This window comes from Osmerus eperlanus, chromosome 10 (genome assembly GCF_963692335.1).
Source record: "Osmerus eperlanus chromosome 10, fOsmEpe2.1, whole genome shotgun sequence".
Taxonomy (NCBI): domain Eukaryota; kingdom Metazoa; phylum Chordata; class Actinopteri; order Osmeriformes; family Osmeridae; genus Osmerus; species Osmerus eperlanus.
The window spans coordinates 2,166,561-2,187,239 of record NC_085027.1 but is presented as its reverse complement, the minus strand read 5'-3'; the positions used below and the strand labels follow the sequence as shown (position 1 = coordinate 2,187,239).

General features: G+C 43.6%; 2 protein-coding genes across 2 annotated transcripts; one reads left to right on the top strand and one right to left on the bottom strand.

The window, feature by feature from the left end:
• Positions 1–1,305: 1,305 nt before the first annotated feature.
• On the bottom strand, positions 1,306–4,644 carry cebpg (CCAAT enhancer binding protein gamma). The gene is made up of 2 exons (XM_062471450.1): positions 4,494–4,644; positions 1,306–3,589 (listed from the first exon to the last, which is right to left on the bottom strand). The coding sequence occupies exon 2, from the start codon at positions 3,453–3,455 to the stop codon at positions 2,928–2,930; it is 528 nt and encodes a 175-aa protein (XP_062327434.1). The 5' UTR covers positions 3,456–3,589; positions 4,494–4,644; the 3' UTR covers positions 1,306–2,927.
• Positions 4,645–7,087: 2,443 nt separating this feature from the next.
• On the top strand, positions 7,088–9,331 carry cebpa (CCAAT enhancer binding protein alpha). The gene has a single exon (XM_062471374.1). It carries the CDS (start codon positions 7,327–7,329, stop codon positions 8,212–8,214), a length of 888 nt encoding a protein of 295 aa, XP_062327358.1. The 5' UTR covers positions 7,088–7,326; the 3' UTR covers positions 8,215–9,331.
• Positions 9,332–20,679: the final 11,348 nt, after the last annotated feature.

Here is a 20,679-nt window from a genome sequence, read left to right as displayed (position 1 = left end):
TGCACACCTGCGGTTGTTCAAAGTTCACATGGGTGAATCCAATTCACTACCTCTCCACCCACAACTCTCTCCCTGACCCTGCTATGGCCTTAAGAGTGCGTTAGCTCTGGGACTAAACTCGTTTATAAGCCTACACAAACGATTAAACTGTAGAGACGTTTTGTATAAATGGTTAACTAGCTTACACGTAGGGGTTTCTCTTCTGTGCCTGGTTCAACCGACTTTTTAAACAACTTTCCTGCAGAGAAAAGCTGCGCGTTCTTTTAAATTAGGTTTTTTTTTCAGTCTGGGAGGAAAAACACTAGCACTATCACTTATTTCCCAACATACATACTATTCCATTAATAAACGTTTTTGTTTTATTCTAGTTATGACACATTTTGCCAGAAGACAGCCTGGCTAACCTTTAACATGGCGTTCTGATATGGTGCCGAACTGCACTGATACGCTGTGCCTCTTCATATCCTTCTAGTTGAACTTTGAAAGTCAATACTTGGATTACTTGACCAAGATACACCGTCAAGATTAATATTCTTGGCTGGGAGCCAATGATTTGTCCTCCTCGGTAATCAAACCTGCTTTGAGAACACAGGGGTGTGGGGTGAGTGCTGACCTGGACTTGGTACTGTTCTTTAGCAGAGACACAGCGAGAGTTCAGAGCCTGGGTGCCGATCGTCAGGCAGTTTACTCTGGGGCTGAAACGGGCATTGAACCATTGTCCAGTACCATACCTGCTGCCCCACCTCAACCCCCTCCTCGATGTTTGCATAGAGCTTGAATAAGCTGTTTTCATTTGCTTAGGCTTGAAAGCAAGCAGACATAAAAATAGATCTGGGCTTGGCGCTCACCTAGTGACGGAATGAGAGCCTGATTAAAGGATACAGTGAACAAAGCAAACTAGCGAGACGCGGCAGGATAGCTATTGTTTACTGTACTTGGGTTCAGAACGAGGAATCAGACTACGTTTCACAAGTCTGTCTGTCGGGTTTCATGTGACTGCCTCAGATGAACACCTTGTTCCGGGGTCCACGTCAGTTCATGATGTTTGCCATGGTCCAGTGCTCTTTCCTGTTTGGCTTTTGTTTAGTTAGATTAGATGTAACGCAATTGATAAATTGGAACCTTAACAGTATGATAAATGTACAATGAATTGAAGTTACAAAACTAATTATTATGACTCGATTGATTGCATTAATAGATATTATACATATTTATAATAAATAAATATTCATCTGCGTTGTCAGAGTATGTATGGGATAATTTGATCAAGATTAATAAACAAAATAAACAAGACATCACAAGAAAGACTTTGTTGAAACTTTAAATTCAATTTTTAATTTACAATGCACGTTACCCCAATATACTCTTATAAAAATGCAACCAAGAGAGAAATGCTGCCCAGCAACATTCATACCAAAGCATAATGTCAATCAGTCATGGAAATATTATCAAATTTGTCATATCTAACAAAATGACCGACAGAATCTAGCTAATTTCGTGTTATTTCCATGACACCATACAGAAAAGCTCAGTTACGGAGAATGTTATCAGTAAGCTGTTCCCTCTCCCCCCCCCCCTCCAACCCATCTTTTTTTGTAGTGCAAAAAACATCTTTAAACAGTGCTTCCCCATGCAAATATTGTCCTATCATGCTGCTTCTCAATTAAAAGTTGTAGAAAAATTAAGAATACAAAAAACTTGTGAAAAGATGCGTCAGTAGGTCTTTGACTTTGTCAGGCTTTCGCTAAGAAAAGAACAAAACGCTCCGTTTGGTGTGGCTGTGGTACAGAAGTCTGTCAGCCTGAGGTACAGAAGTCTTATCAGACACAACAGCAAACGGGAACCCCACCTGCCAAGTAAGTCCTTTTTCAAAAACGGAAATAGGTTATTATTTTCCAAAGACAATCCAGTCCTAGCAGGCCCCACCCCGCAAAGCTGGTTAATTACAAAGTCTACAAACATACACAATCGCCGTCTGGCTTTCTATACATTCTGATACCTGTTGCCGTGCTCTTGAAGTCTCGAAAACTGGAGCAAACTTGTCCTGCTCTGCCGTTGCTAATTAGTGAGAGTTAATTCAGCCTCCAACGCCCAGGCGGCAGGATAGGACTGTGAATGGGCCACTCTCCCCATGTTGGGGCTGGTAAAAAACAAACAAAAAACAAAACAGGCTTAAGTTTGCTTTAGCAAAGTGGCCTGTGACGACACCAGAAAAGTCTGGATTTTAATCCTGTCCAAGTGCGTGGTAGTCTGGGGTGTCTAGATGGGCCTATCCATGGGCAAACATCTGTCTGGATCTGGGGGGGGGGAGGAGGGGCAGGGTGTCTGATATGAGGGACAGTAGAACAGAGGCTCCTATGGAGAGATAGATAAATAAATACAGTGACTGACTTGCTCTTTGAATTCTCTGTTCGGCCATTTTGGAAAATTATTACGTCTGTCTTGTCCTCTAGAGCTTAAAACATTTTGATTAGATAAAGACAAAAACAAACATTTACATGGAGTACATCTCTCATGGCAAAGCACACATAAAAAGGAAACATTTAAATGAACATCACAATCCTAAACTCCAATTAAATATTTTCAATCACACATTCTTTGAATTTCAAAAGCTTTTCAGTGAAACTTTCTACACATCTGTACTGCAAACAGAGCAAGCACTCAGGGGCAAATATCACCACAGGTCTCATACAAAATGTATACAAATATTCAAGACGGACCTTCCCTGACTTGGTACTCTAAACTTCTGTTTACAAATCTGACAGAACAAAAAGAAAAACAGTGAAAATATCTGACATTATCTCCAGATGGAAAAGCAACAGAAACAAACAAACAAAAAATTTTAAGAAGCTATGACCGGGCTAGTGAATCCCCCGCTCCCCAACAGCAGGCTGGGCAAAAAAAAAAAAACCCACTTGTTTATTCCCTCACTGCCCGTTGTTGTTGCAGGCACCATTGTTGTTGTTGATGTTGTTGTTGTTGTTGTTGGGCACGGGGCTAGCCCCGTCGGTGCCCGGCGGTTGCACGTTGTCAGCCAGGTTGTGAGCGTGCTCCAGGAACAGGTCCTTCAGCACGCTCAGCTCCTTGCTGAGCAGCTTGATCTTCGCCTCCAGGCGCTCATTCTCATCCTTCAGCTCGTTGACGCGCTGCTGCGTGTCCTGAGCCTTCTGCTTGCTGCGCATGCGGCTCTTCTTCACCGCCAGGTTGTTTCGCTCGCGGCGTTGCCGGTACTCGTCGCTGTCCTTGTCGGCCGACGTCTTCTTCATCTTGCTGGGCGGTGTGGCCTTGCCTCCTCCTCCTCCTCCCGGGGCTGGGGGTGTGAGCTGGGGGACCTGCTGAAAGCCTGCAGCTGCTGCTACTGCTAAAGAGGCAGCGGTTGCTACGTTGGCGTGGGCCTGGATCACGCTCACACCGTTTTGGTCTGTGATTGGCTTCTGCTGCGAAGGCCTGCTCATTTGGATCAGCTGCCCACGCGTCACGCTGTTGGACCTCGATGACCGGCTTCCTGGTTGTGCCCTTGTTTGGGGGTTTTTTTACCGGGAAAGGAGATACGTGGCTGGACGGGTCTTCCTCAACCAAAGATTTGAGTCTGAATGAGGAATGGGAGAAAAGCATGTTAGCCTTCATGTTCATTTAAAGGTCTAATAAAGGGGCAATGGTAACCTTGAATTTCCTTTGATGAGAATTGAATTGCCATAGAGAATCACTTATAGGGATTGCTTATAGGGAAACAAGACCATTGTGGCAAAAAATTATTGATGCAATCAATGACCCAATATAATTTCAATAACATTACGCTGCATAATCAACTTGACGATAGGTCTAATTAGCAATCAAGGATGAAGGATCTACCATGATTTCCCTTGAGGAGAATAACCGCCTCTGATTGGTTGGTAAGACACAATGTTGCTACTCTGTGCATATGTGGCAATCCTGCTCCGTCTGCTAGCTAGAGTGTTGCCTGGTATTGCATCATCGCATACCTCTCCTCCTCCTCTTTGTGCTATGACGGGGAACTCCGAAGTCATGCAGTGCTAAGCAAAATTAGTTTCAAGGGGAAAACTAACAATCATATTGAGAAAAGACGGGCCGGCTCAGCAAAAAAGAAAGAAATACAATTGGCGTACAAGCCCAGATTATATCCGCACTGTTACAGCTACTTTGAAACCATGGTGTTCGGAACTGTTGCTGAGGCTACATACTTAGCGCGTTAGCTGCCTTCCTTAAGGGACTCACAAAAACATTATAAGTTAACAGGCTTACAATATCATGGACACGCTACTGGTATAGCCAATTAAACATAAACGTTCTCCAAAGGGCTCACGCGTGGGCTTGTTTGCGTCCCTTCGTTGTTGGGTAATACAACACGAGCTTGTGAATTCCGTTGACTTATTCAAGCAGTTAGCTAGCCAGCTAGCCTGCTAGCATAGGCTATTAGTGAACCCTTTTTTCGACATTTTTTTGGGGGAAAAACAGATAAATCCACACCTTACCTTGCCACGAGTAGGTAATATCAATCACCTATCAATGTTTGAAAAGTTGAAATAATGTTCCCTTTCGTAGAGCTTTGAAGTTCGTTGCTTGGTTCTGTTTTGTTTAGAGCATGAAGAGGTTCTAGGGAGTATTGCGAAATCTGTTTGACCATGTAGGGCAATTTGCAATGGTAACCAATGAGCTTGCGTGGTTGGAGGATGTGACGCGAAAAACTACTGGAGTGTCAGTTTTGAGAACCAATAGAAAACACAGCTCACGCAGCTCAAGTGCATGAGCGTTTATGTAATGAGTTCACACACTGAAATGACTTCATTCCTTAGTTACCTGCGAGTGACCAATATGAACATTTTGATGTTGATAAAAATGTAAATGCCTTACATTGTGTCAACAATAATGCACCAAGTTCACAAGCACAATATTTTTTCTTAATTTAAGGCTATTTCATTTTATATTAGGCTTTTGTTCCTTGTCTTTTGAAAGCGATCGTCCAGTTGAGCAAAGCTTACGTCTTACATAATGTGAAAGTGCCCAAAGTTGTGTGGGTTAGCCTACATGAACGGCATACAAGTTTGTTCTCATGGAATAACAACATAATATTGTAAACGTGGATTTATATATCGACAATAGCCTGTAGCCTATAGATTCATGAACAATATCACTGTAGCCTATTTCAGAATAAAATAAAAGTCTTTAGCAAAGTTTTTCAGAGGGAAGATGGGTTAAGTACATGGACAGGTAAGGGTTCAAGGTAGAATCCAGGTCAAATAACACATGCCTACACTATTTAACTACATACGTATTGTTAGAAATGTCAAGTAATCAAGAAGTTTATGACAAAATAATTATTGTAGGTAAATGTTATGATTTTCAACTGTCCGCCAATTGGAAAATGACTGTCCACAGCTCATCTCACCACGCGCTGTTTAAGACCTTAAATTTCTTTGGCTTTTTCTTACAGCAAGTGCCGAGTTCTTAAGCTTTTGTATTCCTTAGATCTCACCATATTTGACAGCATGCTATTTAGGTTACTCTCAGTGTACTCTTTTGATCTCCTGCGGATTGTTAATTCTATGTTACGCATTTTGTTTATAAAATAAAGTTACAACCCCCTATAGGCTTCCTTTAATGTCGCAGACTGTAGTAGACCTTTGGAAATTATTATGAATAAGCGAGAGGACTTTTTCTCCAGAGGACTTCTCCAAACGGCTGACTCATGTGTGCAGTAGTCAGCGATGTACAACGAGAAACACAGCCCGCCCTCTACTTTACTTGCTGAGGACGGGTTCCTTACCACAACAACAGAGGGAGCTCCCAGCCCGTCCACATAGCCTGCGGAAACTATGCTTCTGGCTGTGGCCTTGGTTTTAGTGTTTCACCCTAATCCTTGCAAACATGACACTCGTAAACTGCGCTTGGGAGCGTGTTCTATATGCTTACAGGCATATAGTCGGTTTGAAAGTTGCCCATGTAGACATTTAGTTCGACGGCAAGTACGGCTGCAAAGCATAGCCTAGGCGTTGTACTGCAAGACACATTTTAATATCTCTTCCTTGGCGATGATGGCAAATAGCCTTCTTCGAAGTGCAAAAAATAGTAATTTTTAAGATCTAGCCGAGTTCAAATAATGCTGTCAAATGATCAACGTTGATTAGGCTATTCTCACCAAACGAGAACATTCGTGAAGTAAGTAGATAAGTAATTGTCTTCGAGCCCTATGTCCTAACCTCACGACACACAGTGGCACAGTGCGTAAACCCAACAGTTTCCCGATAACGCGCAACAGGTGTAGCCTTCCCTCCCCGCTGTTCTCCTGCAAGGGGATGTTGCCCGTCAGATGCATAATCTGCTCTGTACGACTGTCACCGTTGCAGCTCAGATAACCAATACGCTATCAGAGAGAAATTATTCACGGATGGTCCAAACTCCAATACTTCCTTCTATGCAAAATTTACAAAGAAATAGACCCGGACCACAATAGTTTAATTTGTTCTTCTTTTTTTCTGTAAAAGATGCAGTGTACATTTTGATCATCTTTCTCATGGTGCATGATATGGATTCTATTATTCACATTATGCCAAATCACTCTTTGTAAACTTTAGATTATAATAGGCAGCATTAATTCATTGTGTTTAAAATGTTACGACGCGTGAAAGAATTTGTCACTTGATTCCTTATTTTGAGATACCTTTTGACAGTCTGACAAGTAGAAAAAATATATGCAAAATAGGCTAAAAAACATAGTATAAAAACATTCCTTAGAATATGTAGAAAAGGTATACAACCTATTTTCATGAGTTTTTAAGTTAGCTGTTGCAGGAATTATGATAATTTAACAAGCATAGCGATACCATTTTCATTGCTTCTACGCCACAATGCATGTCCTTTTTGAAAATATTGTATATACACATGTACAGTGTTAACTCGGTTAACCTTATACTCTAAAAGAAAAGTTTCATACAGTGATATCTATCCAGATCTCAAATCTACAACTGGCGCAACTGCGTAAAGACTAAGACCCAAACCACACGTACCCGCCCTCTTTCTCAGTGTGTGCATAAATAGCAGCCTGGCCGCTGGTTTGATAGTTGTGAGGTTCTAAAGCGTGAAGTTACTTAGAGCTCATCTTAATCACTCTTGAGAAATTCATATCCACAACGTAGCAAATCTTACGCTCCTCGTGGCAACTAAAGCTGCCGTTTACTCTACACCTGGACAGAGCACCTGAGAAAGACCTGTCCTTTTTATCTACTAGCCAGCGCGGCTTTCTCCGGTATTGCGAGCAAGCTGGATTCCCGGAGCTCTTCGCCATGTCTGGCGGGTTATAGATACTCCATGGAGCAGCCGAATCTCTACGAGGTCGCCCCTCGGCCCGTCATGACCAGCCTTCAGAGTCAGCCAAACGCCTACTGCTACAAAGACCCCGCTGTTGCCGGAGACATCAACGAAATCTGCGACAACGAGAACTCTATTGACATAAGTGCCTACATCGATCCTGCAGCCTTCAACGACGAATTTCTGGCAGATCTCTTCCATAGCAGCTCGAAACAAGAAAAGTTGAAGATGATGAACGGCGATTACGACTATTCTCATGGCCACGGGCACCTGAACGGTGGACCAGGGGCGCAGCAACAAGTTTACATGCCCAACTATATGGAGTCCTCCAAATTAGAGCCCATCTATGACAACGCGTCAACAAGAATCCGACCGGTGGCAATAAAGCAAGAGCCTCGCGAGGACGAGGACATGAACCATTCCATGCCGCCTACCTATCACCATGCTCATCAGCACCACCCGCAGCACCTACCACATCTTCAATACCAGATTGCGCATTGCGCGCAGACAACCATGCATCTGCAACCTGGCCACCCGACGCCTCCACCAACTCCGGTGCCGAGCCCTCACCACCAGCAGAACAGTATGTCCGGCGGGTCGATGAAGATGATGGGTGGCAGCGACAGGGGGAAATCAAAAAAGAACGTCGACAAGAACAGTAGCGAGTACAGATTGAGGAGGGAGCGAAACAATGTTGCGGTGAGGAAGAGTAGGGACAAGGCTAAAATGCGCAATGTGGAGACGCAACAGAAAGTGATTGAGTTGGCTACAGACAACGATAGACTGCGCAAGAGAGTTGAACATCTCACTCGGGAACTGGACACATTACGGGGCATATTTAGACAACTCCCCGATGGCTCTTTCAAATCCATGGGCAACTGCGCTTGAAAATGGACTAGTATGATTCTGTTGGACTTTTAAAAGACGTGTAAAATGGTGACTGCTGGATTCAAGCGGTATATATATATATATCATCTGACAGATTCTGCAACTGTTATTTAAGGAGAGGCCAGGCAGCTGAGGTATACAAGTGCCTTTCGTACAAAACGATAAGCTCATTGACCAGTTTGAACAGTGGATTTGCGGTTGATTTGTGCCTTTAAAAGATTGTGTGCTAGTCACGCAACACAACATATCAGTGCAGCTATGGTAGGGCATGATTTTAACTATAATCGTTAGCCTGTTGTTCATATTGTAAAGTTACCATCTCGATATCATTTCCTGCGTCTAATATTTGCGCCTTGAGCTATAGTCTATAAAATGCAAAGTGCACACTGCTTTTCAATATGTTTATTTTTGCAACGAAAAAAATGTGCGCACTGATGAAAATGTCTTGCCATTCTTCTTATCCAAACTACCCAAATGTACAGAGCGTTAAACTCAAGTGTGGTACAGGCTTTCACAGGTTGGGGTGATCGATGGACTGATTTATAAGCCAAAGCAACTGGTGTTTGTTATACTGTGGAACCTGCTTCATAAGCAGTGTTTTGTGCACTATATGTAGGCTAGTCAAAATACGACCAAATGAAGCACATTGTATTTTGAAAATTGCCAGGTTTGGGTACTGATCTAAAATGCCTCTCAGTGTAGGCCTGTATGCTTTATAAAGTTATAGCTTTGTATTTATGTATAATTGAAGACAAATGTGAAAAGGGTTCCTATGCAATGTCTGTTTCACACCGTCGTGCTTTCTCAGTGAGTTTTCTGTGAAGCGCTGTTAAACTGGTTCTGCAGAGTCAACTTCAGTGGCACTGTCTAATTTTCTCAGAGCACCCTCAAGTATACACCTAAATTCAGTGCCTTCTGACTTCTCTGAAGCAAACTTTATCATTGGCTGAACGTCATTGAATCGATGACATTAAGATGTATTTTTGCAGGAAGGTGAAGGAAGCACTATTTTGTTTTTGTTTTTACTGATCCATATTGCCAAACCCTACAACTGTAAAATGACCATATATAAATGCCAAAAATTATTAATTATAATAAAAGAGCATTGTCTTATGTATTTTTGTCTTGGTTTGCTGTGTTTTAAGCAAAGTGCAATTAAAGATGACCTTTATACTTAAGTAGGCGACAAACCATATCTGATTTATAGATTACTATGTTTTGAACTTTGACTATTCATGATTGAAAGTAGGATATCAGTCAATAACATGACATAAGAGCACATGATAAGATCCTGTAGTTTATCAATTACACTTCAAATTCTTCACTGCCAGATATCTTTCAAGACCTATTATAATTGGCTCAGACGGTTAAACGCCTCAGCCGGTAGATGGCGCTTGTCTAGCTCAAGAGTCCATAAACAAAACCCACCTTTTGATATTTATAATTACTGTAGATATGTTTTTGACTCATCTTCATAAAGACGTCTTTCTACATACATACAAAATGACAAGAAAATTGCTCATAAACATTTTAATAGCACAATTAATGTAGGTCAACGCTATGCGTCAAAACATAAAACGAACCTATTTCAATTCTAGTTTTATGTAACGCTCTTGCATAGTTTGGCAGAACTCCAAAATCATGACAGGAAATAAAATTAGGCTTCAGCTGAACGTCTATATATCACAAATGATTACTCGACAATGCCCAATTATTCCGAAAGACTTTCTATCTTCCTTATGTGTTTTGTTCATTCTGCTTTTTGTTATTTTAGCTTTGTTATTTAAGGTTTTACAATGTGGAAAGACAGGACAGGCTTTTTCATGTATGCTCCCAAATCTATCAAAATAATTTAATGTGCGTGCAAGTGCATTCAAGCACATTAGGTGCTATTTATCATGCACAATCACATCAATCAGTCAAGTTATGTAATGTTCTTTTATCTCTCAATCCAACAATGATCACCAAAGGATAGACAGGCTTGACTGATGCCAGAATCAATCACGTTCTTTAGGATTAGATAAATGGAGCACAATGCTGATTATGGCAATCAGTAACCCTTCACTGTATAATTTATCTACAGCAAAATCTCATTTAAATATGAACCATATTGTTGTCTTCTTTATAGACATTTGAGTCCTAAATAACACATTAGTGAGTAAAATTCTTCTAGCATCCACTTATCATATCATGCGATGACATTCCACAAATTCACAAAAGCTGAATAATGAATACAAAAAAAAAAAATCTTGTACTATCTTGTACATTTCTTTAGAGACTCACTAAGACTTCAGCAGTCCATGATGGCCATGAAATCAAAGTGCAAAGTTACAAAGAGCAGAGGACAATATCATGCATATTCCATGCCTTGAGAACTTCGCTTTGTTCTACTACTGATGTACTCTTTTGTTGGTTTTCTATGTAATCAGTCGCAATGTGATTGACTCTATATTTCATCTTTGTTTCCAAGTGCTGTCTAGCAGGGTGTGTGTGTCACAGAGATGGTGTGTGTGTGTAACAGTTGATGGTGTGCTGATGCCTGTATGTGTTCGTAAGCAGAGGAAGGTGTGTGTGCCTGTGTAGAATCACCCTGGGCTTGGCCCCTGCACTGTACACCTTAGAGAGATTGGATCAGTTTCTCCCCTTTACAGTCAGTTAGCTTTGTGCTACGCCAATACCACCCCTCCACCCCCCCTTCACACACCCACTCCCACCCACTCGCACCCACCCCCCACCACATTCATTTGTCCAGCGATTCACATAAAGAGCTCTCTTGCGCTAAAAACTCCTAAAAGAAAACAATTGATGCACTGACCCGACTATCGGACTGTGAACTCCTCTACAGTACATTTCATTTAGCAGACGCTCTTATCCAGAGAGACTTACAGTAAATACAGGGACATTCCCCCGAGGCAAGTAGGGTGAAGTGCCTTGCCCAAGGACACAACGTTATTTTGCACGGCCGGGAATCGAACTGGCAACCTTCAGATTACTAGCCCGAATCCCTAACCGCTCAGCCACCTGACTCCCTACAGTAGGTGAAGACAGACACGCCGAAGCCAAGAATTTCTGTCCGCCAGAAGTTATTTATATCCACAGCAGGCAACCCTCACGTGGCGGTCCTGCTAATGTTATCTGGATACCCACTTCCTCCGTGTCAGTGGGTATCCAGATGCAAGGTTGATGCAAGGTTGTGACCTTGCATCAACACAAAACCTGTGTCTTTACCCAGCAGGGGGCTGTTGGTGTAGAGAAACTTCTCGTGGTGGTTTCTGGACGGAGAATCTCTCATCAGATGGAATACATTAAGCTGTCTGTGCACGGAAGTCTAAGTCTTCATTTCCTAAAAACTAACATCAACCAGCCGTTTTTGTCTTGTCTTTCTTACTCAAACGTTCATGTATTGTAAGTCTTCATTTCCTAAAAACTAACATCAACCAGCCGTTTTTGTCTTGTCTTTCTTACTCAAACGTTCATGTATTGTGGTACTCTGAAACAATATTGGCATGGCAACGGCATAAGTTACAACTGTATAAGTCTGCAGAAGTTGTCTTCTTTCATCCAGAAAATGATTTTCTTCCAAAGAAATTGGCCCGGGTGAGTCCTTATGGACATGGATATTTTTAATGATAAAAAGGAAAATCCTGGACATCAAAAAACCATGTGATGGAATCTCTGATCGTTTTACTAATCTAAAGTTCTATTTGCAGTCTTCTACCTCTATTTGCAGTCTCAAAGTGCTCGTATTTATTGCTCGATAGTTTAGCAGGTAGAGGATTTTGTGTGTGTGTAGGTGTGTGTTGGCTTTAGTGCCTGCGGCTCTAAGTGTGCATATTCTATTTGACAATCCACTTTTTTTTCCTATTTACTCTCTGATAAAAAATTAACCAGCTCTTTCACTGCCATAGACTGTGTGGAATCAACCAAGCACAATTCTTTGCACACAAGCCAAACCAAGGAAAGGATTAGAAAAATAAATATTATACACTTCAGGTTCCTTAATGTTGTCTGTTTAAGAACTGTTTTCTTGTTTGAACCTGCTGCTTATGCCTCATGGTTATTGATTCCACAACAACGCACACTTTGCATGAAATCCATTACGTTTCCACCAGCAAAGCCTGTGTGAGATGTAAAATCTCATTAATACCACAGAACAGTGATGAAATAGTAGTTCGAGAAAATAATTCTTTGTTTAAACACCTGAGTTTGTTGGCAGTTGTTGGCATTAAGTGAAACAATGAGGAATTGAAGAGAGATTTACATTTAGTCATTTAGCAGACGCTCTTATCCAGAGCGACTTACAGTAAGTACAGGGACATTCCCCCGAGGCAAGCAGGGTGAAGTGCCTTGCCCAAGGACACAACGTCAGTTGGCATGACCGGGAATCGAACTGGCAACCTTCGGATTACTAGCCCGATTCCCTCACCGCTCAGCCACCTGACTCCCTGTCAGATTTCACATGGTTTGTATTGGTATCTTCATGAAACACACTTAGTTACTATTTTGTGTCATGAAGTTATTAATTCTATAATCTATAAATCAATAAAAAAGTATTTAAATGCCAATGCCTTTCTCTGTGGCATGTTGAGTACTCTCCCACTCAGTTCAGTCTTAACTTGTATATCACCCTGCTAACATATTCAGCACAGTCTTGTTTTTATATCTCTCCAGCCCTTCCATTGGTACATACATTTAATTCTAACATATTCTCCTTTTTGTGGTTTCAATACCAGAAACCATGACGGTAACCCAAAGGTACTGTGATGATTAGGACGGTGATGGTGGGAAAACTGTATCCCAACAGTGACGGGGTCATGATTGTCCTTGATTAGCCTTTTTATCTGTTTCGTATCATTTCATGTAATCTTTAGTCATGCGGGCCTCTGACGTAGCCTGCATACGTCAAGGTGTTCGGATGCAGGCAGGTGAAGGAGGACTGTATATCGATGCGGATGGGAAACTTCGAGGCCAGACAACAATCCCTCTTTCCTCTCGTAGCAGCTAAACATCTGGCCGTGCAGTAAACGGAGTGCGCTAACCATGTATTACTGTAAGTACAGTTGAAAAAATAAAAGTGCATGTTTACGCTAATAAAACACAGCATTCCACTTTTATGGCATTGCAAAGACAAACACAGGCACGCACAGAGCATGTGGATTAGCTCCAGTGAGACGTCGTAGGGATGGAGGAATTCCATTGTTGACTGCTGTGAACACAACATCATATTCTTCTCACAGCGAGCCCAACAAGTTTTATTGGGAAGTGAGCTAATGTTTTCAATAGCTCAGTCACAGATAGAAGCCACCGTTGACATCAACGCACTGGAGGTAGCCTACCTGCTGAGGAAATTGGGATTGAGAGAGAAAAGGGAAATTGAGAGCAGTGAAATAGCCAAGCGGTGTTTCAGCCACACGTGTGTTAGCTGTGTCCATTACGACCACCACTGCAACACGCTTTGTTGAAATTATTTGGATTAGAGTATTTCCCCCCCAGTAGGCCATTTGTGTGGTCAGATAGTAGCCTATTTTTCAATTCCAGTACACAACATTATGGTGCAAGTCGACCATAGCGTTATGGTTTCTATGGCTCATTGCAGGTTATGTTAGTTCTCTCACAGGCAATGAATGAGTTTAAGAAAATATCAAGTTAGTCCAGCTCTGATGAAGAAAGATGATTCGGGCGCCGTTATGGGAGCTGTGTACATGAGAGTATTGTGTTTTTGTTTCGATGAAACAGTTCTTGGGTGTTATTCCTTTCACAGTAATGCTGTGTGACGAGCCGGAGATGGAATCTAGGGTTACGAGGGACGAGCTCGAGCTCTACTACTTTGTTACTGTGCCGCGAGGCTTTCAGGAGGCGGCAGCTCTCAAGCCGCGTCTACTCACCGAGACTCCCAGGCCTCGCCAGATGGGTAGATATGTTGGCGCAGCTCCTACGCGCATCGGTGGTGTCCTCGCATGGTTGTAGTATCACAAAATGCTTGGCGCCCGGGTAATGGTGCAGAATGCAGCCTATATCGGATTCCCGCAAAACGTTACCACAACATGACCGCCCTTCCACTAGTTTCTTTCTTTCTTTCCTTTTTTCTCACTCTCACTATCTAATTATCTCATTCTTTTTTTCTTCTTTATTTCTCTCTCCCTCCTTCTCCCCCCCCCTCTTCTCTTTCTCTGCACATCTCTTGACTTTGTCAAAGCATCACCCAGGGTTATTACACCGTCCAATTCTTAATGCATGCAGTCTGATGGAATTATTTTCCTTATGGTTTCTTGGAGACAGGCATCCACACTAGTGTAAGAATATATCTGAAAATAACCATAATAATCCAACATTGTGGTCTCACCAAGCCTCATGATTTTCCATCTTGTCGGCCTCCTTTGAGGAAAATGTAAGCCTACAGAAACAGCGTTTTTCTTGTTACTGAAATGGGGAAGGTTTGAGTTGTGGCCAGACCGGGTGTGTTCCAAGGTAACCCCTCCGGTCAGGTCAACGGCGTCTCCTCCAGAATCCAATCACAGAGATTTCTGTTCTCGCATAATCAGTTCCTTTGTTACTGTAAACTATCCTGATCGTTCCCATGAAGATACAAATGAAGGAAAAAAAGCTAACGCCAAAGGCAGATTGATTCGTGTTTCTGTTCTGTGCTGTTCGGTTCTGTGAGGGTTAGTGATACAATTTTCTTATTTTCTCCCATTTACAGCAATTAGGTGAGGAGTTGTTATTGACTTGACAATGAACCAAACTATTGTTTTAATGTTTACAATGCCGGTAAGTTTGACGTGGCGCCCTTCAACACTTTCATGCTCACTTCCTGGTAAAGTTCAGTTGGCTGAAAAATATTCAAATAGTATCTGAAAATGACATTGTGTTGCATTCCTTTCTGTTTTGGGGTTAGGGTGCAAATGCTAGTGAATGTTTTCCAAGGAAAAATATGGGAATCATTTAAATGTTCTGTAGAATATCGTTGACGCACCTGCAACAGAGTATTCCTCAGAATCGACGTCTGCCAGTCCTTTCATTGTCAGCTTATATTACAGTGTATTCAGTATCAGCATTTCTAGGAGACAGACTTGACGAGCAGGTGTAATTGTAATTGAGGCCTTTTCTGTTTTCCGAACAACTCCGAGTTGTGGTGTGGTCAGAATGTGCACAGTACGGAAAACGTAGACCAGCAGATGTTTGGATCTGAGAAGTTAGCATGAGGTAAACGACCTGTTGAATCAGACTTTTAAGAACATCTGAACATTTAAATTCTGAAACATTCATAACGACGTCCCTTTCTCCTTCAAGGAGAATGTCAGTCAGAAGCTTAAGTTTCCTGCACTTTAGCTTTAGAGCCCGATTAAGGGGAGTGAGTTCCCAAACCATCCAGGTCTGAGAAACCTGGGATCTATTGCTTTTGGCAGTTTGGGAGTGGTCCCTTTTCCCTGGTTCTGCTGCGGTACCGCCAAGCGACATAGTCTGTCCTCCGGTTCTCCTCTGAGTTATGCATGATCGGTTCTGCCTGCCATGTACCTTCAAACAAGCCTGGTGACCATAGCCTCTGCACAGCGGTCACAGCAAAACCCCACGGTGTCAGAGAGTCTTCAGAAATAATAGCTTGAGATGAGAGCCGTGTTGCTGACAAGGCTGAATTTGGGGGAGGGAGGGCAGCATGTGTTTCCAGGGTTGGGGAGGCTTGGGTGGAGGATAGCCTCTCTGATAAGGAGCCTTGGGAGCAGTTGGGTGTGTGTGGTTCTGAGGCCCATGCCCAGCAGGGAGCCTCGACTCTGGGAGGCCTTTGGCAGATGTGTCCCCAGCCTGTCTGTCTGCCAGTCAGCGGAATTCCTCCAGCACCGGTATTGTGTGCTCGAGGGCCTTGCACCAGCGGGCCAAAGGCATGCTCAATTGGAAGCGGGGTATTTTGGGATCGGTTTGGGCGAGCAGCAGAACACTCACTGGACCGGTTCTCTCTGATCCGTACGCAGAGAGGAGAGTTCTACCACAGATGGGTTTGATTGGAGGCCCACAGGCCTGCGTTTTAGAGAGACGACCTCCGCGTTCTGTCGGTCACGTACAGAGATGCAACCACCGACTCAACGGTCCACTATCGTCACCATTGTTGAGAGCATGTATCCGTTTGTCTACGACAAATCTGTTGGTTTTATGCTACAGGCATGAGCCAACAATCTAAAGTCAACAAGGAAAAATAGATGGTGCTTACTATAAGTATAGATAAGGTTAACCCCCCCCTCCTCCCTTCAGTAAAATTCCTACTTTTATATTCTGTGGTTAAAACAACACATACTGCAGCGATACATTCCACAAGCCCAAATATTTCAAACCGCTTTCTTTTGAAAAAGGGCCTTGAAACAGCTTCCAATCTCCATTTGTAACCGCTGTTCAGCTTTTGAACTCTTTGGTTGGTCGAGCTGTGTGCTTGATCATGGCGAGGAGATGAATATCTGTCTTGGAGAGAGGCAGGTCTTCGCTCTCCCTTCTACTCCCGGTGTCGGTGGTTTATGGGCCTGAACGAGGCTGTTCCTCCGGGGGTCAATTCAGACCTGAGGTGGCAGGCTTGGTGGTGGTTCTTAGGGCCCAGATCCAGGACTGAACCTCCCCAGCCGACAGTGTGACCTGGCTGGGTGATGGCCTCAGAGCGTGTGGGGATAACTGGAGGTCTTGGAGAAGGCCGTGGGACCTTAGCCTTCTGGCTCATCGTGATGATGAGTGGGTGATAGAACCCAATGATTAGAATATTTTTCTCTTCTTTTCACAGATAAAAATAACGCCACAGAAATATGTTATCCCAGGCTCCTTCGTCGTGAATTTAATCAATCAGTCGTTTGATCATCAGAGAATAACAGATAGCTACAGTAGATAGAATTAATAAAATTATATGAATGGACTTTCAGTTTGTCTTAACGTACATTGCCCCTACACACCTTTGGGTTGAGTATCCTACCAACCGTGTGTCAGAGAATCGATCTTTTACTGTGATGTGACACGTTTTCAGTGTGCAAACCAACAGGTGTCCCCCACATTGAACCACTCATGCGACTGTGTGAATACTTCATGTCGCGTTTGACGTCCATTCCTTACGTGTTCTGCTGTTTTGTGTGTTTGCACACGGTCGACGCCCGAGTTCAGAGCTCACGCAGTGTTTGTGCAGGGTGGGGGTTGCCCCTCCTCCCCCTTCCCCCCCCCTCCCCCCCTCTCCCCCCCCCCCCCCCCCCCCTTATCCTTATGTCAATGGTTAAAGTCCCAAGACCATTCGAAGGCTATCTAGGAGAGATCCCAAACCACACAGCAGGGGGGGGAAACCTGTTCACTGGCTCGTAGGACTATTTGCTCAGGACTGATAGCGTGTTAGTAGTGCTTTGCACAGGGCAGATAGACCCTCCAGAGAGGGGCAGAAGGGCAATGCACAGCTTATCCAAGGGGAGTGGTCTCTGAGTGGGATAAGGAAGTGGGGCTCTGGGGGGGGTAGGTGTGTGTGGGGTGGGGGGGGGGGTAGAGTATGTGGGGGGGGTAGAGTACCTGGGTCAGAGTGGGTGAACTCCAATAGACCTCTGAAGAACTTGTCTGCTGTATTTTGGGGACTGGTGGGAGCGTGACCCACAGGTGATTTGTACACAGTTTCAGACTCGCAGAATACGGCCACACAAGGAGCTCCCTCCGGCCATCAAGTCCTTAACCGCAAATCCTCATTGACAACCAGGCTTAGATTTATACGAAAGGTTACCTGTGCCGTCCCTGAAACTCAAGTTCGGACAAGGCCCTTGATTCACACGGCGCTGATATGTTTCCTACAAAAGAGAGGGGCTCTGCTTTGTTGTCTTTCCTTGTTTGTCTTCTCGTCCCTCCCTCCCTTCGTCCGTCCAAGAGTGAAAGGCGAAGAAGAAGTTTGCGCTCCACTTAACCGCTGTGTGTGTTTGCATGTCCGCTACATTCAGTGTGATTGATGGTATTGTTTTAAGTTTAAGGTTTGGAAGGCCTGACCATTGTTTCAGATCTTGGCAAGGATGACTTTGTTGAGGAAAAAAGGACAAGAGGGGTAAATGGAGGGAAAGAGAGAGAGAGTGTGTGTGTGTGTGTGTGGTGGGGGGGGGCTGTAAGTGAATAAAATAATTAGGAAACACAAACTATCTTTAAAGTCGTCCAGAATGCGGACGCTTTTTTTCCGTCTCTTAATTGCTGTTACCCGCCGTGCACCGTCAAGATCTTTGTTTCTCAGCACGTCATCAAACATGACTGCCAAGCCTAGCTTCCCACTCCCATCTTCAGCACAAGTCCCCCTCTGCCACCCTTAACCCCCCCCCCCAAACCAACCCCATTCCACCCTCCAACCACAGCCCTCCATACCTACCCCACCCTTCTCACCCCCAGGAAGACCAAGAAGCGGACACGGCCAGTATGAAAAACTATGTGCTTAAGGAATGTACAACACGCAAACAAAAGCCTTCCAACACACACTCCTCTTCACTGTTATTCTTACAAGATGTTTTAAGCTCTGGTCTGCTCACCCTTGCTGACACAAACCACAGAATTTCTGATATTTCTCTCTCTCTCTCTCTCTCTCTCTCTCTCTCTCTCTCTCTCTCTCTCTCTCTCTCTCTCTCTCTCTCTCTCTCTCTCTCTCTCTCTCTCTCCAACCATCTCTCTCTCTCTCTATCTCTCTCTCCAACCATCTCTCTCTCTCTATCTCTCTCTCCAACCATCTCTCTCTCTCTATCTCTCTCTCCAACCATCTCTCTCTCTCTATCTCTCTCTCCAACATCTCTCTCTCTCCATCCCTCTCTCTCTCTCTCTCTATCTCTCTCTCCAACATCTCTCTCTCCAACATCTCTCTCTCTCTATCTCTCTCTCCAACATCTCTCTCTCTCCATCCCTCTCTCTCTCTCCATCTCTCTCTCTCTCTCGCCAACCATCTCTGTCTCTCTCCCTCCCTCTCTCTCTCTCCAACCATCTCTCTCCATCCATCTCTCTCTCTTTCGCCCCCTAGGGCTGGTTGGAATGTTTTGGGAAAAACAGAATGCCACAGTGCTCTGGTGGTCTGGGTCCATAAAGCATGCATACGACTGAAGCCTTGGGGACTGTTCGCACTCCACACGTTACACCCGCGGGGACTAGCTGTGTTGTTGTAGGCCTCCAAATTCGAATGTGCCCGGTGATTTATTAATTCCATGTATTTATTCTTTTTCTAATCTGTCTCATGTTTTTCAGTGTTTGCTGCTAATTTTTTTTACCGTTTTGGTGAAGGGTCTGTTTTTTCTGTCTTGGTTTTTCTAAAGAGCCCTCATGGCGCTTTAATTAACCCACGATGTGGGGTTTAGACAATGGCTCTGAGGAGAAAGATGATTGTTAAGTGTCCTGACAGACAAGGGGTTCATTTGAAACTGCGCCTGTTTGTCTAACCAGAGTCATATTTATATGACCATGTCAGTTAAGTTCATTTCATTTGCTGCCAAGTGGAAAATGAAAAATACTATTGTGCGTACATCGGCCGTGTCATTAGCACTGCCTTCTCGTCCTATTCGCGAGAAATGACGTCAGATTTCATTAATGAATCGTGTGGCGGATGCTCATGCCACAGACACAACTGTTTGTTCTCCCGTGCAAGTTGCCAGAGGTTTACATATCACATGGTTTCTCACTTAAACAAGAAGAAGCTGATGATCTGCATCTCGTTCTGTTTACAGAGTCCTTCGTCTAACCATCCCGTAACGTCACAGGAAAATATTTCATTCCCCAACTCGGGACAAATAACTTCCTGGCCACAAAGTCCCTCAATGTTCCTTGTCTTTTCTTCCTCAGTTTCTTCTTCGTGTGTTTAGCCTAACCTGCTTGCGTTTGTCTGCAGTCAAGCTGCCTTAGCTCTGCGTTCAACTGTTCTTGGCCAAGTCCCAACAATGCCTTCTCTGGAAGACATAAATCGCCAGCATTCAAACAAGACAGGGACAAACCAAAACAGAGCCTTGACAGGGCACGGACACAGTCTTCCTGGTGAGCCGTGATTGGAGGATTCTGCGTGAGGTCACTGTCGCCAGCAGCCCTGTCTTGTCACAGCCTTGAACTGGTTGTGTTGTTCTTCAGCGCTGGCCTCCAGTTTATCATCTTGTCGAAGGTGTTTGGTCACTTGGTGCAGTTTTAGTTTTGTTTGACTCACGAGGAGGAAAGGGATTTTGATGGTTGTGTACGGATAGTGACTGTGGACACACAGAGCTGCGTCAGGTGAAGGGGATTCATAAGCAGGCTTGTACGTTTGGTCGACGCAGCCTGTTTGAACGTGTTAGACGTCAGGAGTGTCTACAGATGAAAAATCTCATGAGATTGAAACACTCCTGGTGTTAAAAGTGAAAGTAGAACTTTATTTTGTCCTCAGAGGGGTATACAAAATCATAATCAAAAAATCAAAATCAAATAATAATACATTGTCAAACAGAGAAATATGAAAAAATACTCTGAAATTTGCCATCATTGTCT

Coding starts and splice junctions, on each gene's coding strand:
- cebpa (XM_062471374.1), top strand. CDS start 7,327: ATGGAGCAGCCGAATCTCTACGAGGTCGCCCCTCGGCCCGTCATGACC.
- cebpg (XM_062471450.1), bottom strand. CDS start 3,455: ATGAGCAGGCCTTCGCAGCAGAAGCCAATCACAGACCAAAACGGTGTG.